Source organism: Mobula hypostoma, chromosome 9, assembly GCF_963921235.1.
Source record: "Mobula hypostoma chromosome 9, sMobHyp1.1, whole genome shotgun sequence".
NCBI classification, from domain to species: Eukaryota; Metazoa; Chordata; class Chondrichthyes; order Myliobatiformes; family Myliobatidae; genus Mobula; species Mobula hypostoma.
In genome coordinates, this window is record NC_086105.1 from 632,063 (window position 1) to 648,179 (window position 16,117).

Sequence of the window (16,117 nt, forward strand, 5' to 3'; positions counted from 1 at the left end):
TCCCACGGGGACCAATATCCTGGTGGGGAGGATTGCAAAGACTGTTGGGGAGAGTTTGATCTAGAATTGCTGGGGGTTGGGAACCAAACTCAAGTGACGGAGGAAAGGGAGGTTGACTCACAAATAGAGAAAGCTTGGAGACAGTGCAAAAGGCAGGACAGACAGGTGACAGAGAAGGGACGCACTCAGACCGATGGTTTGAGATGTGTCTATTTTAATGAGAGGAGTATTAAGAATAAAGCAGATGAGCTAAGAGCGTGGATCAGCACTTGGCGCTATGATGTTGTGACCATTACAGAGACTTAGATGGTGCACGGGCAGGAATGGCTACTTCAAGTGCCATGCTTTAGATGTTTCAGAAAGGACAGGGAGGGAGGCAAAAGAGTTAGGGGCATGGCACTGTTGATCAGAGATAGTGTCACAGCTACAGAAAAGGAAGAAGTCATGGATGAGCTGTTTACAGAGTCTCTGTGGATGGAAGTTAGGAATAGGAAGGGGTCAATAACTCTACTGGGTGTTTTTCATAGACCACCCAATAGTAACAGGGACATCAAGGAGCAGATAGGGAGACAGATTCTGCAAAGGAGTAGTAATAACAGGGTTGTTGTGGTGGGAGATTTTAATTTCCCAAATATTGATTGGCATCTCCCTAGAGTGAGGGGTTTAGATGGGGTGGAGTTTGTTAGGTGTGTTCAGGAAGGTTTCTTGATACAATATGTAGATAAGCCTACAAGACAGGCTGTACTTGATCTCGTATTGGGAAATGAACCTGGTCAGGTGTCAGATCTCTCAGTGGGAGAGCATTTTGGAGATAGTGATCACAACTGTATCTCCTTTACCATACCATTGGAGAGGAATAGGAACAGACAAGTTAGGGAAACGTTTAATTGGAGTGAGGGGGAATATAAGGCTATCAGGCAGGAATTTGGAAGCATAAATTAGAAACAAATGTTCTCAGGGAAACGTACCGAAGAAATGTGGCAAATGTCCAGGGGAGAAATGTTCAATAGATACATTCCAATGAGACAGGGAAAGGATGGTAGGGTACAGGAACCGTGGTGTACAAAGGCTGTTGTAAATCTAGTCAGGAGGAAAAGAAGAGCTTACAAAATGTTCAAAAAGCTAGGTAATGATAGAGATCTAGAAGATTATAAGGCTAGCAAGAAGAAGCTTAAGAATGAAATTAGGAGAGCCAGAAGGGGCCATGAGAAGGCCTTGGCGAACAGGATTAGGGAAAACTCCAAGGCATTCTACAAGTATGTGAAGAGCAAGCGGGGAAGACGGGAGAGAATAGGACCAATCGAGTGTGACAGTGGAAAAGTGTGTGTGGAACCAGAGGAGTTGGCAGAGGTACTTAATGAATACTTTGCTTTAGTATTCAGTACGGAAAAGGATCTTGGTGATTGTAGGGATGACTTGCAGTGGACTGAAAAGCTTGAGCATGTAGATATTAAGGAAGAGGATGTGCTGGAGCTTTTGGAAAGCATCAAGTTGGATAAGTCACCGGGACTGGACGGGATGTATCCCAGGCTACTGTGGGAAGCGAGGGAGGAGATTGCTTAGCCTCTGGCGATGATCTTTGCATCATCGAGGACGGTAGAGGTTCCGAAGGATTGGAGGGTTGTGGATGTTGTTCCCTTATTCAAGAAAGGGAGTAGAGATAGCCCAGGAAATTATAGACCAGTGAATTTTACTTCAGTGGTTGGTAAGTTGATGGAGAAGATCCTGAGAGGCAAGATCAACATTTTGGAGGGGCATAATACGATTAGGAATAGTCAGCATGGCTTTGTCAAAGGCAGGTCGTGCCTTACGAGCCTGATCGAATTTTTTGAGGATGTGACTAAACACATTGATGGAGGTAGCGCTGTAGGTGTAGAGTATATGGATTTCAGCAAGGCATTTGATAAGGTACCCCATGCAAGGCTTATTGAGAAAGTAAGGAGGCATGGGATCCAAGGGGACATTGCTTTGTGGATCCAGAACTGGCTTGCCCACAGAAGGCAAAGAGTGGTTGTAGACAGGTCATATTCTATATGGAGGTCAGTGACCAGTGGTGTGCCTCAGGGATCTGTTCTGGGACCCCTACTGTTTGTGATTTTTATAAATGACCTGGATGAGGAAGTGGAGGGATGGGTTAGTAAGTTTGCTGATGACACAAAGGTTGGGGGTGTTGTGGATAGTGTGGAGGGCTGTCAGAGGTTACAGCAGGACATTGATAGGATGCAAAACTGGGCTGAGAAGTGGCAGATGGAGTTCAACCCACATAAGTGTGAGGTGGTTCATTTTGGTAGGTCAAATATGATGGCAGAATATAGCATTAATGGTAAGACTCTTGGCAGTGTAGAGCATCAGAGGGATTTTGAGGTCCGAGTCCATAGGACACTCAAAGCTGCTGCGCAGGTTGACTCTGTTGTTAAGAAGGCATACGGTGCATTGACCTTCATCAATCATGGGATTGAGTTTAATAGCTGAGAGGTAATGTTGCAGCTACATAGGACCCTGGTCAGACCCCACTTGGAGTACTGTTCTCAATTCTGGTCGCCTCACTGCAGGAAGGACGTGGAAGTCATAGAGAGGGTGCAGAGGAGATTTACAAGGATGTTGCCTGGATTGGGGAGCATGCCTTATGAGAATTGTTTGAGTGAACTCAGACTTTTCTCCTTGGAGGGACGGAGGATGAGAGGTGACCTGATAGAGCTGTACAAGATGATGAGAGACATTGATCATGTGGATAGTTAGAGGCTTTTTCCCAGGGCTGAAATGGCTAGGACGTGAGGGCATATTTTTAAGGTCGTGGAAATAGGTACAGAGGAGATGTCAAGTTTCTTATGAAGAGAGTGGTGAGTGCGTGGAATGGGCTGCCGGCGGTGGTCGTGGAGGCAGAAACAATAGGGTCTTTTAAGAGACTTCTGGATGGATTCATGGAGCTTAGAAAAACAGAGGGCTATGGGTAAGCCTAGGTCGTTCTAAGGTAGGGACATGTTCGGCACAGCTTTGAGGGCCGAAGGGCCGTATTGTACTGTAGGTTTTCTATGCTCTATATTTCTAAACTCCAGCGAGTGTTGGGGGGGGGGGTAGCTCTCACTGAACCCTGTTCCCTACAATAATGATTCACCAGTCCCACCTGACTGGCCCCTTCACTGGAGCCCTGTAAAGTTTTCTTGGCTTTCAAAGATCTTGTGGGGATACATATTGATGCTATCTACCAGATCCCTATATCCACCTTTCCTGTTACCTCACAGGTTCAGCCAAACATGAGTTGCCTTCAGCAGATTGTGCTACAGAAGGAGGGAAGAGATTGCTTGAGCTCTGATGAAGATTTGAATCAGAATCATATTTATTATTACAGATTTAAATGATGTGAAATGTGATGGTCTGTGGCAGCAGTACAGTGCAATGATATAAAATACTATAAATTACAGAATAAATAAATGGTGCAAAAAGAGGAATAATGAGAGATGATAGCAACACACATCAAAGTTGCTTGTGAACGCAGCAGGCCAGGCAGCATCTCTAGGAAGAGGTACAGTCAACGTTTCGGGCCGAGACCCTTCGTCAGGACTAACTGAAGGAAGAGTTAGTAAGAGATTTGAAAGTGGGAGGGGGAGGGGGAGATCCAAAATGATAGGAGAAGACAGGAGGGGGAGGGTTGGAGCCAAGAGCTGGACAGGTGATAGGCAAAAGGGATATGAAAGGATCATGGGACAGGAGGCCCAGGGAGAAGGAAAGGGGGGAGGGGGGGAAAACCCCAGAGGATGGGCAAGGGGTATAGCCAGATGGACAGAGGGAGAAAAAGGAGAGAGAGAGAAAGAATGTGTGTATATAAATAAATAACGGATGGGGTACGAGGGGGAGGTGGGGCATTAGCGGAAGTTAGAGAAGTCAATGTTCATGCCATCAGGTTGGAGGCTACCCAGACGGAATATAAGGTGTTGTTCCTCCAACCTGAGTGTGGCTTCATTTTGACAGTAGAGGAGGCCATGGATAGACATATCAGAATGGGAATGGGATGCGGAATTAAAATGTGTGGCCATTGGGAGATCCTGTTTTCTCTGGCGGACAGAGCGTAAGTGTTCAGCGAAACGATCCCCCAGTCTACATCGGGTCTCGCCAATATAAAGAAGGCCACATTGGGAGCACCGGACGCAGTATATCACCCCAGCCGACTCACAGGTGAAGTGTCACCTCACCTGGAACGACTGTCTGGGGCCCTGAGTGGTGGTAAGGGAGGAAGTGTAAGGGCATGTGTAGCACTTGTTCCGCTTACAAGGATAAGTGCCAGGAGGGAGATCAGTGGGGAGGGGTGGGGGGGATGAATGGACAAGGGAGTTGCGTAGGGAGTGATCCCTGCGGAAAGCAGGGTGGGGGGAGAGGGAAAGATGTGCTTAGTCGTGGGATCTCGTTGGAGGTGGCGGAAGTTACAGAGAATAATATGTTGGACCCGGAAGCTGGTGGGGTGGTAGGTGAGGACTAGGGGAACCCTATTCCTAGTGGGGTGGCGGGAGGATGGAGTGAGAGCAGATGTGCGTGAAATGGGGGAGATGCGTTTGAGAGCAAAGCTGATGGTGGAGGAAGGGAAGCCCCTTTCTTTAAAAAAGGAGGACATCTCCCTCGTCCCGGAATGAAAAGCCTCATCCTGAGAGCAGATGCGGTGGAGACGGAGGAATTACGAGAAGGGGATGGCATTTTTGCAAGAGACAGGGTGAGAAGAGGAATAGTCCAGATAGTTGTGAGAGTCAGTAGGCTGATAGTTGACATCAGTAGATAAGCTATCTCCAGAGATAGAGACAGAAAGATCTAGAAAGGGGAGGGAGGTGTCAGAAATGGACTAGGTAAACTTGAGCGCAGGGTGAAAGTTGGAGGCAAAGTTAATGAAGTCAACGAGCTCACCATGTGTGCAGGAAGCAGCGCCAATGTAGTCGTCAATGTAGCGAAGGAAAAGTGCGGGACGATACCAGAGTAGGTTTGGAACATATATCGTTCCACAAAGCCAACAAAAAGACAGGCATAGCTAGGACCCATACGGGTGCCCATAGCTACACCTTTAGTTTGGAGGAAGTGGGAGGAGCCAAAGGAGAAATTATTAAGAGTAAGGACTAATTCCGCTAGATGGAGCAGAGTGGTGGTAGAGGGGAACTGATTAGGTCTGGAATCCAAAAAGAAGCGGAGAACTTTGAGACCTTCCTGATGGGGGATGGAAGTATATAGGGACTGGACATCCATGGTGAAAATAAAGCGGTGGGGGCCAGGGAACTTAAAATCATCGAAACGTTTAAGAGCATGAGAAGTGTCACGAATATAGGTAGGAAGGGATTGAACAAGGGGGGATAAGACCATGTCGGGGTATGCAGAAATGAGTTCGGTGGGGCAGGAGCAAGCTGAGACAATAGGTCTCATATGTTCATATGATCAGGGTTCATGGCATGTTCATAAATCTGATGGCAGAGGAGAAGAAACTGTTTCTAAATGTTTGCATGTGGGTCTGCAGTCTCCTGTACCTCTTCCCCTATGGTAGTCCCAGATGGTGAGAGTTCTTAGTCATGGGTGCCATATTCTTCTTAGCTACAGCCTTGTCTGTCTAAATGTCTCTAACATTGCTACTATATGTGCCTTCCTGGCAGTGTGTTTCACACACCTACCAGCTGCTGGGTGTAAGTACTTGCCTCACACATTTCTATTAAATGCATTCCACTCTGGGAAAAAAGATGCTTTTCATAACATTACATATTTCCATCTGATCACTGCTCAGCCTCCAGAGAATACAATCCAAATTTGCCCAACCTTTCCTTAGCACTAATATCATTCAATCTGAGCAGCATCCGGTGAAATGCTTCTGCATCCTCAACAAAGACTCCACATTTTTCTTGTAATGTGGTGACCAGAGTTACACACAATACTCAAAATGGGGCCAAATCAAAGCTTTATACAGCTGCAGCAGACTGGCTATTTCCATCAAAAGACCACAGTCTGAAGTGACAAAGTCTCTAAACATATGAGATTCTGTAGATGCTGGAAACCCAGAGCAACACACACATAACGGTGGAGAAACTCAGCAGGTCAGGCAGCAACTATGGAAATGAATTCAATATTTCAGGCTGAGACCCTTCACCAGGACTGGAAGTCTTTTGTGTGTTCTGGGCTGCCAGCCTATATTTGGAGCTCAGATCCCTGCAGTACAACTTGAAGGCATACGTTTTCTAACTCAGAAGCTAGAATGTGTCCCAGAGCAGGAACTATATTGAATGGGATAACACTCCATAACAAATCGGCAGTTAGGTTTGACTTACGTTGTTTTTAGCATTGGGATTCATTGTGATAGTGCCACAAATCTCTTCTCCCAGTTTCACTGTCAAGTAGTCTTCTAAGTAAAATACTGTCTGTTTCCAGTGTGTGTACGGAGCGTCTGGAGCTTCAAACAAACAAGTCGGCAAGAACATTACAACCTGAAAATACATTCTCCTAAATGCTATATATAACTTATAGACATACCCCTCCCATGACACACCAACAAATTCAGCCCATTCTAAGCCTATGCACTAAGGGAGTCAATGCCAGCCCATGGGAAATGAGATGTGGAGAAGATGTTTTCTATAGTCAGTGAGTCTAGGACCAGAAGGCACAGCCTCAGAATAGAGGGACATCCATTTAGAACAGAGATGAGAAGGAACTTCTTTAGGTGAATCTTGGAACTGGCACAGACAACTGGCCTGTAAGGCCTCAGCAGTACATCCTTGCTTTTACATTCTTGTCCTCTTGGAATGAATCTAACATTGCATTTGCCTTCCTTAACCTGCAAGGCTGTGGAGGCCAAGTGACAAGGTATATCGAAAGCGGAGGTTAATAGGTTCTTGGTTAGCCAGGGTGCCAAAGGTTACAGGGAGAAGACAGGACAATGGGTTGAGAGGGATAATAAATCAGCCATGATGGAATGGTGGAGCCGAGTTTCCTAATTCTGCTCCTATGTCTTTTGGAAAGTATGGTACAATTTTATGAAATGGCACACTGAATATGCTATTGAATTCTACAACTTTCAGTAACTCACTTTCTCTTTCGATCTTATAACTGACCAGGCCATCAGTGCTCTTAGACTCTAATACTATAAGACACAGGAGCAGAATGAGTCATTCAACCATCAGATTTGCTCTGCCATTCAATCATGACTGAGTTTTTTTAAAACCCTATTCTCCCATCTTCTCCCTGTAATAAGACCGTAAGAAAGGAGCAGAATTAGGCTATTTAGCCATTTGAGTCTGTTCTGCCATTTCATCATGGCTGATCCAATTTTCCTCTCAGCCCCAATCTCAGGCCTTCTCCCCCTATCCCTTCATGCCCCAACCAATCAAGAATCTATCAACCTCTGCCTTAAATATACATAAAGACTTGGCCTCCACAGCTGCCTTTGGCAAAAAATTCCACAGATACACCACCCTCTAGCTAAAGAAATTCTTCCTCATCTCTATTCTAAAAGTATGTCTCTCTACTCTGAGGCTGTGTCCTCTGGTCTTAGACTCCCCTTCCATAGGAAACATCCTCTCCACATCCACTCTAGCAAGATGTTTCATCATTTGATAGGTTTCAATGAGGTCACCCCGTATTCTTCTGAATTTTGATAGCCCAGAGTTATCAAGCGCTCTTCATATGACAAGTCATTCAATCCTGGAATCATTCTTGTTAACCTCCTTTGAACGATGTGCAGTAAGATAAGGGGCCCAAACTGCTCACAATACTCCAAGTGAGGCCTCACCAGTGCTTTATGAAGTCTCAACACTACATCATTGCTTTTATATTTTAGTCCTCTTGAAATGAATGCTAACATTGCATTTGCCTTCCTCGCCACAGACTCGACCTGCAAATTAACCTTTAGGGAATCCTGCACAAGGTCGTCCAAGTCCCTTTTGTGACTAAGTTTTCTGTATTTTCTCTTCATTTACAAAATAGCCAACCCTTTCATTTCTTCTACCAAAGTGCATGACCATACTCTTCCCAACACTGTATTCCATCTGCCACTTCTTTGCCCATTCTCTTAAACGGTCTAAGTCCTTCTGTAGCCTCTCTACTTCCTCAAAACTACCTGCCACTCCACCTATCTTCATATCATCTTCAAACTTTGCAACAAAGCCATCAATTCCATCATCCAAATTATTGATAGATGACGTTAAAAGAATCGGTCCACACAGACCTCTGTGGAACACTACTTGTCACCAGCACCCAACCAGAGAAGGCTCCCTTTATTCCCACTCTTTGCCTCCTGCTAATCAGCCACTGCTTTATCCATTCTAGAATTTTTCCTGTAATACCATGGACTTGTAGCTTGTTAAGCAGCCTCATATGTGGCTTCTGAAAATCCAAGTACACAATATCAACTGTTTCTCCTTTGTCTATCCTGCTTGTTATTTCCTCAAAGGATTCCAACAGAATTGTCAGGCAAGATTTTCCCTTGAGGAAACCATGCTGACTTTGGCTTAATCCTTAACCCCCTTACCAGTCAAGAACCTATCAATCTCTGCTGTAAGTGCACCCAATGATTTGCCCTCTACAGTCTTCCGTGGCAATAAATCCCATTGATTCACTAGCCTCTGGCTGAAGAAATTCTTCCTTATTTCAGTGTTAAAGGAACATCTCTTTATTTTCTGAAGCTGTGCCCTCAAATCCCAGAATCTCTAAATGATGGAGATATCTACACATTCACTCTATTCAGACCTTTCAATATCGAATAGATTTCAATGATATTCCTGCATATCTTTCTAAACTCCATGCAGTACAGGTCCAAAGGCATCAAATTCTTCTCATACATTAAGAATTTAATTCCTAGGATCATTCTTGTGAACCTCTTCTGGACTCACTCCAGGTCCAGCACGTATATTGGGCCCAAAATTGCACACAATATTCTAAATGTGATCTGACTAATTCCCTATAAGATCTTGGCAATATATCCTTCCTTTTATATTCTAGTCTTCTTGAAGTGAATCTAACATTATATTTGTCTTCCTTAGCCAGCAAGATAACTATAAAGGAATTTAGAACTGGGACTACAAAGTCCATTTGCAACTCAATTTCTGAATCCTCTTCCTCCTTAGAAAGTAGTCTCGAACTTTATTCTTCTTATGATGTATTGCATTTGCCATTTCTTTGACCAGTCTCCCAAACTGTCCAAGCCTTTTTACAACCTCCCTGCCTCTATGACCCTATCTGTCCCTCCACCTATCTTGGTATCATCTGCAAACTTGGCCACAATTCCATCAGAAAACAGTCCAAATTTGTCCAACATCTCCTCAGTGCTTTATTGCTCAATCCAGGCAACTTCCTGATGACCCTCATCTGCACCATTTCCAAAGCCTCCACATTCTTCCTGTAACAGGGCTACCAGAACTTCACACAGTCAAGCGTTGCCTCAATAATGCCTTATGCAGTTGTAGCATAGCATCCCGACTCTTGTACTCAGTGCCTTGATGAATAAAGGCAAGTGTGCCGCATGCCATCTTCTCCACCCTGTCTCTCTGTTCTACAACACACCCCCAAGGCCATTAACTCTTAATATAGGACAGCCTCCTACCATCCAATCCGTGCTGTCTTCCTGCTGCTGCCATCAGGAAGGAGGTACAGGAGCCTCAGGATCCACACCACCAGGTTCAGGAACAGTTTTTACCCCTCAGGCATTTGAACCGGGGGGGGGGGGGGTAACTTCACTCCCCCAACACTAAAGTCATTCCACAACCTACAGTACTGTGCAAAAGCTTGCAAATCTGGCAGGAGCAAAGGACGTTGGGAACCGCAAGTATGGAGTACCGTGGAATGTGGGACCGGTGGCAGAGAATAAGTGCCGGGGTGGGGTTGGCATGGGTACAGACACACCCAGCCCTGAGACACCAGGCAAGGCCATTTGATTCCAAACAATTGGTTTATTGATCAATACAACATATCTCTCTGGTGTTTCTCACACCTTCCCCTTTTCCCAACCATGATTTTCTGCTCCCTGCCCCCTTTCCACTCTCAGTCCACAATGGAGACCCATATCAGAATCAAGTTTATTATCACCTACATGTCGTGATTTTTCTTTTATTTTTTGTGGCAGCAGTACAGTGTAATACATAAAATTGCTACAGTAATGTGCAAAACTCTTCAGCACCCTAGCTATATACATGTGCCTAAAACTTTTGCACCGTACTGTATGGATTCACTTTTAAGAACTCTACAATTCGTGTTCTCGATATTTATTGCTTATTTCTCTTTTTTTGGATTTGCACAATTTGTTGTCTTTTGCATGTTGGTTGTTTGTCCGTCTGTCGTGAGTGGATTTTCATTGATTCCATGGCTTTTCTTTGCATTTATTGCAAATGCCCGCAAGAAAATGAAACAAAGGGTTAGATAGGGAATGAGAATCAGGTTTAATATCACTAGCGTATATAGTGAAATTTGTTGTGGCAGCAGTACATTGTAATAAAAACCTATAAATTACAGTAAGTATATACAGTATATACAATGAGAGGGCATGTCTTGGTTGATAGGGGTTCTTAACACGGCTCCCCTGTTTCCATCCAGGGGGTCAGTGTGGACATGGTGGAGGATTACAAATACCTGGGGATACGAATTGACAATAAACTGGACTGGTCAAAGAACACTGAGGCTGTCTACAAGAAGGGTCAGAGCCGTCTCTATTTCCTGAGGAGACTGAGGTCCTTTAACATCTGCCGGATGATGCTGAGGATGTTCTACGAGTCTGTGGTGGCCACTGCTATCATGTTTGCTGTTGTGTGCTGGGGCAGCAGGCTGAGGGTAGCAGACACCAACAGAATCAACAAACTCATTCGTAAGGCCAGTGATGTTGTGGGAATGGAACTGGACTCTCTCACGGTGGTGTCTGAAAAGAGGATGCTGTCTAAGTTGCATGCCATCTTGGACAATGTCTCCCATCCACTACATAATGTACTGGGTGGGCACAGGAGTACATTCAGCCAGAGACTCATTCCTCGGAGATGCAACACAGAGCGTCATAGGAAGTCATTCCTGCCTGTGGCCATCAAACTTTACAACTCCTCCCTTGGAGGGTCAGACACCCTGAGCCAATAGGCTGGTCCTGGACTTATTTCCTGGCATAATTTACATATTACTATTTAACTATTTATGGTTCTATTACTATTTATTATTTATGGAGCAACTGTAACGAATACCAATTTCCCCCGAGATTAATAAAGTATGACTATGACTATGACTATTAATAATGGATGCTGTCTTCTTGCGGCATCGCCTTTTGAAGGTGTCCTGGATGCTGGGGAGGCCGGTGCCCGTGATGGAGCTGGCTGAGTTTACAACTCTCTGCAGCTTTTTCTGATCCTGTGTAGTTGCCCCCCATAGCAGACGGTGATGCAACTATTTGAATGCTCTCAAAGTTCAGAGTAAATGTTATTATCAAAATACATACATGTCACCATATACAACCCTGAGATTCATTTTCTTGTGGACATACACAGCAAATCTATTGAATAGTAACTATAACAGGATCAATGAAAGATCAACCAGAGTGCAGAAGACAACAAACTGTGCGTATGCAAATATAAATAACAAGAACATGAAATAATAAGCTATTAAGTGAGATAATTGGCTGTAGGAATAATTCAATGATGGGTGTAGCTATCCCCTTTTATTCAGGAGCCTGAGGATTGAGAGGTGGTAACTGTTCTTGAACCTGGTGGTGTGAATCCTGAGGCTCTTGTACCTTCCAGCTGATGGCAGACACAAGAAGAGAGCATAGCCTGGTGGTGGGGATCTCTGATGATGGATGCTGCTTTCCTATGGCAGCGTTTCATGTCGATGTGCTCAATGCTTGGGAGGGCACTACCCTTGATGAAATGGGCCAAATCCACTACCTTTTGTAGGATTTTCCATTCAAAGGCACTGGTGTTCCCATACTAGGCTGTGATGCAGCCAGTCAATATACTCTCCACTGCACATCTATAGAAGTTTGTCAAAGGTTTAAGTGTCATGCTGAATCTCGCAGACTCCTAAGGAAGTAGAGGTTCTGTCATGCTTTCTTCGCAATTTCTGGGCCCAGGACAGGTCCTCTGAAATATTAACATCCAGGGATTTAAAGTTCCTAACCCTCTGATCCTCCTGTGAGGCTGGCTTTAGTTTCCCTCTCCTGAAGTCTATAATCAGTTCCTTGGTCTTGCTGACATTGAGTGAGAGGTTGTTGTTGTGATACCACTCAGCCAAATTTTCAATCTCCCTCCTGTATGGTGATTCATCACCAACTTTCATTCATCCCACAACAGCAGTGTCATCAGCAAACTTGATTATGGTGTTGCAGCTGTGCTTAGCCACCCAGACATAGATATAAAGTGAGTAGAGCAGGGGCTGAGCACACAGCCCAGTGGTGCACCTGTGCTGATGGAGATCATGGAGGAGATGATGTTGTCAATCTGAAATGACTGGGTTCTACAACTGAGGAAATCCAGAATTAATTTGCACAAAGAGATATTGAGGCCCAGGTCTTGGAGTTTATTGATTAGTTTTGAAGGGATGATGGTGTTAAATACTGAGCTGAGTTGATGACGAGCATCACGCTGTATGCATCTTTACTGTCCAGATGTTCCAGGATTGAGTGAAGAGCCAACAACATGGCATCTGCTCTAGACCTGTTGCTCCCATAGGCAAATCGGAGAAGATCCAAGTCGTTTCTCAGGCAGGAGCTGATATGCTTCATCATCAATCTCTCAAACCACTTCATCACTGTGGATGTAAGTGCAACGGGACGATAGTCATTGAGACAGGTCACCATGGCCTTCTTGGGCACTGGTATAATTGAAACTTCCTTGAAGCAGGTGGGTACCACACACTGCCAAAATGAGAGGGTAATGATAGCAGTGAACAAACCAATTAGATGTCAACACAGGTGTTTAGCAATGTAGCCAGGTAACCGTCCGGTCCACATAGTTTTCGTGCATTCACTGTTCCGAAGCCAGCCTGCAGATCAGCTTTAGAGACTGAGATCATAGGATCATAGAGTCCTAGAAAACTACAGCACAGAAAGAGGTCCTTCTGCCCATCTAGTCCAAGCCCAATCCATTTAAGCTGCCTATTCCCATCGACCTGCACCGGGACCATAACCCTCCATATCCCTACCACCTCCCATCGACCTACACCGGGACCATAACCCTCCGTATCCCTACCACCTCCCGTCGACCTGCACCGGGACCATAACCCTCCGTATCCCTACCACCTCCCGTCGACCTGCACCGGGACCATAACCCTCCGTATCCCTACCACCTCCCGTCAACCTGCACCGGGACCATAACCCTCCGCATCCCTACCACCTCCCGTCGACCTGCACCGGGACCATAACCCTCCATATCCCTACCACCTCCCGTCGACCTGCACCAGGACCATAACCCTCCATATCCCTACCACCTCCCATCGACCTGCACCGGGACCATAACCCTCCATATCCCTCCCATCCAAGTTGCTATCCAAAGTTCTCTTATACTTTGAAATTGAGCTTGCATGCACCTCATGCTGGCAGCTCATTCCATACACTAACGACCCTCTGAGTGAAGAAGTTTCCCCTCATATTCCCCTTAAACTTCTCGCCCTTCAAACTTAAGCCGTGAATTCTGGTTGTAGTCCCATCCAAACTCACAGGAAAAAGGCTGCTTGCATTTACCGTATCTATACTCCTCATAATTTGTATACTTCAATCAAATCTCCTCTCAATTTTCTACATTCTGAAGCAGGAAGCCCTAACCTATTCAATCTTTCCTTACAATTCAGGTTGTCCAGCCCCAGCAACATCCTTGTAAATTGTCTCTGTACTTTCTCAACCCTGTTTATATCTTTCCTGCAGGTAGGTGACCAAAACTGCACACAATACTCCAGACTGGGCCTCACCAACATCTTATACAACTTCAACAAAACATCCCATCTCCTGTACTCAGTAACACACATCAAAGTTGCTGGTGAATGCAGCAGGCCAGGCAGCATCTCTAGGAAGAGGTACAGTCGACGTTTCGGGCCGAGACCCTTCATCAGGACTAACTGAAGGAAGAGTTAGTAAGAGATTTGAAAGTGGGAGGGCGAGGGGGAGCTCCAAAGTGATAGGAGAAGACAGGAGGGGGAGGGATGGAGCCAAGAGCTGGACAGGTGATTGGCAAAGGGGATATGAGAGGATCATGGGACAGGAGGCCCAGGGAGAAAGACGGACGACGGGGCGGGGAAGAGAGAGAGGATGGCCAAGGGGTATAGTCAGAGGGACAGAGGGAGAAAAAGGATAGAGAGAAAAAGAATGTGTGTATATAAATAAATAAATAATGGATGGGGTACGAGGGGGAGGTGGGGCATTAGTGGAAGTTTGAGAAGTCAATGTTCATGCCATCAGGTTGGAGGCTACCCAGACGGAATATAAGGTGTTGTTCCTCCAACCTGTACTCAGTATATTGGTTTATGAAGGCTAATGTACCAAAAGCTTTCTTTACAACCTTATCTATCTGTGATGCCACTTTCAACAAATTATGGACTTGTATTCCCAGATACCTTCATTCTACTACTCTCCACAGTGCTCTACCATTCACTGTGTATGACCTATCCTGGTTGGTTCTACCGATGTGCAAAACTTCAAACTTGTCTGCATTAAATTCCATCTGCCATCTTTCAGCCTATTTTTCCAGTTGATACAGATCTCTCTGCAAGCCATGATAGTCTTCCTCACTGTCCACTACACCCCCACCTTGGTGTCATCTGCAAATTTGCTGATCCAGTTAATCACATTATCATCTAGATCATCGATATAGATGACAATCAACAAAGACCTAGCACTGATCCCTGTGGCACGCCACTAGTCAAAGAGGCAATCCTCTACTACCACTCTCTGGCTTCTCCCACAAAACCAATGTCTAATCCAATTGACTACCTGCCAAGTGACCTGAACCTTCCTGACTAGCCTCCCATGTAGGGCCTTGTTAAATGACTTACTAAAGTCCAAGTGGACAATATCCACTGCCTTGCCTTCACCAACTTTCCTGTTAACTTCCTCAAAAAACTCTCTAAGATTGGTTAGGCATGACCTACCACACACAGAGCCATTCTTACTATCCTTAATCAGTCCATGTCTATCCAAATACTTATATATCTGGTCCCTTAGAATGCTTTCCAACAACTTTTCCACAACTGTTGTCAGACTTACTGGCCTATAATTTTCTGGTTTCTGTTTAGAGTCTTTTTTAAATAGCGGAACAACATTGTCTATCCTCTAATCCTCCAGTACCCCACCTGTTGCAAAGCATATTTTAAATATCTCTGCTAGAGCTCTGGTAATTTCTGCACTTGCCTCGCTTAGGGTCCGAGAGAACACATTGTCAGGCCCTGGGGAATTATCCACCCTGATTTGCCTCTGGGTAGCCAACAACTCCTCTGTAATCTGTACAGGGTCCATGAAGTTGATGCCGCTTTGCCTCACTTCTACAGACCCTGTATCCGTCTCCCAAATAAATACAGTTACAAAGAATGCATTTAATGTCTCCCCCATCTGTTTTGGCTCCACACATAGATTAACAATTTGATCTTCCAGATGACCAATTCTGATGCTCTTAACATACTTGTAGAATCCCTTAGGATTCTCCTTCACCTTGTCAGAGCAACTACATACCTTCCTTTTGCCCTCCTGATTTCTTTCTTTGTGTTCTCTTGCATTTAATGTACTCCATAAGCACCTCATTTGTTCCTTCTTGCCTACACCTGCTATGCACCTCCTTTTCTCTCTTAACCAAGTCTCAATATCTTTCGAAAACCAAGATTCCCTACACTTATTCCATTTACCTTTTATTCTGACAGGCACATACAAGCTTTGTATTCTCAAAATTTCATTTTTGAAGACCTCCCACTTTCCAAGTACACCTTTGCCAGAAAACAGCCTGTCCAACCCACATTTGCCAGATCATTTCTGATGCTATCAAAATTGGTCTTTCTCCAAATTAGAATCTCAACCCACAGACCAGACCTATCTCTTTGCATAGTTACTTAGAAACTAATAACATTGTGATCACTGAATGCAAAGTGTTCACCTGCACAAATTTCTGTTGTGAAATATAGCCACTGTCTAGCCTCCTTTATAGCTGCATCAATGTTTCAT

At 44.9% G+C, this 16,117-nt stretch overlaps 1 protein-coding gene across 3 annotated transcripts in view; it reads right to left on the minus strand.

Moving 5' to 3' along the window:
* Positions 1–16,117, minus strand: part of LOC134351437 (protein arginine N-methyltransferase 1-like) — a 135,755-nt gene that overhangs the window by 11,686 nt on the left and 107,952 nt on the right. For 2 of the 3 annotated variants that reach the window (XM_063057557.1, XM_063057556.1), the window contains exon 9: positions 6,288–6,409. The exons of the other annotated variant lie outside the window; for it this stretch is intronic. In XM_063057557.1, the coding sequence (XP_062913627.1) occupies positions 6,288–6,409 (122 nt within the window). The remainder of the gene's footprint in view (positions 1–6,287; positions 6,410–16,117) is intronic. 3 annotated transcript variants of the gene reach the window in all.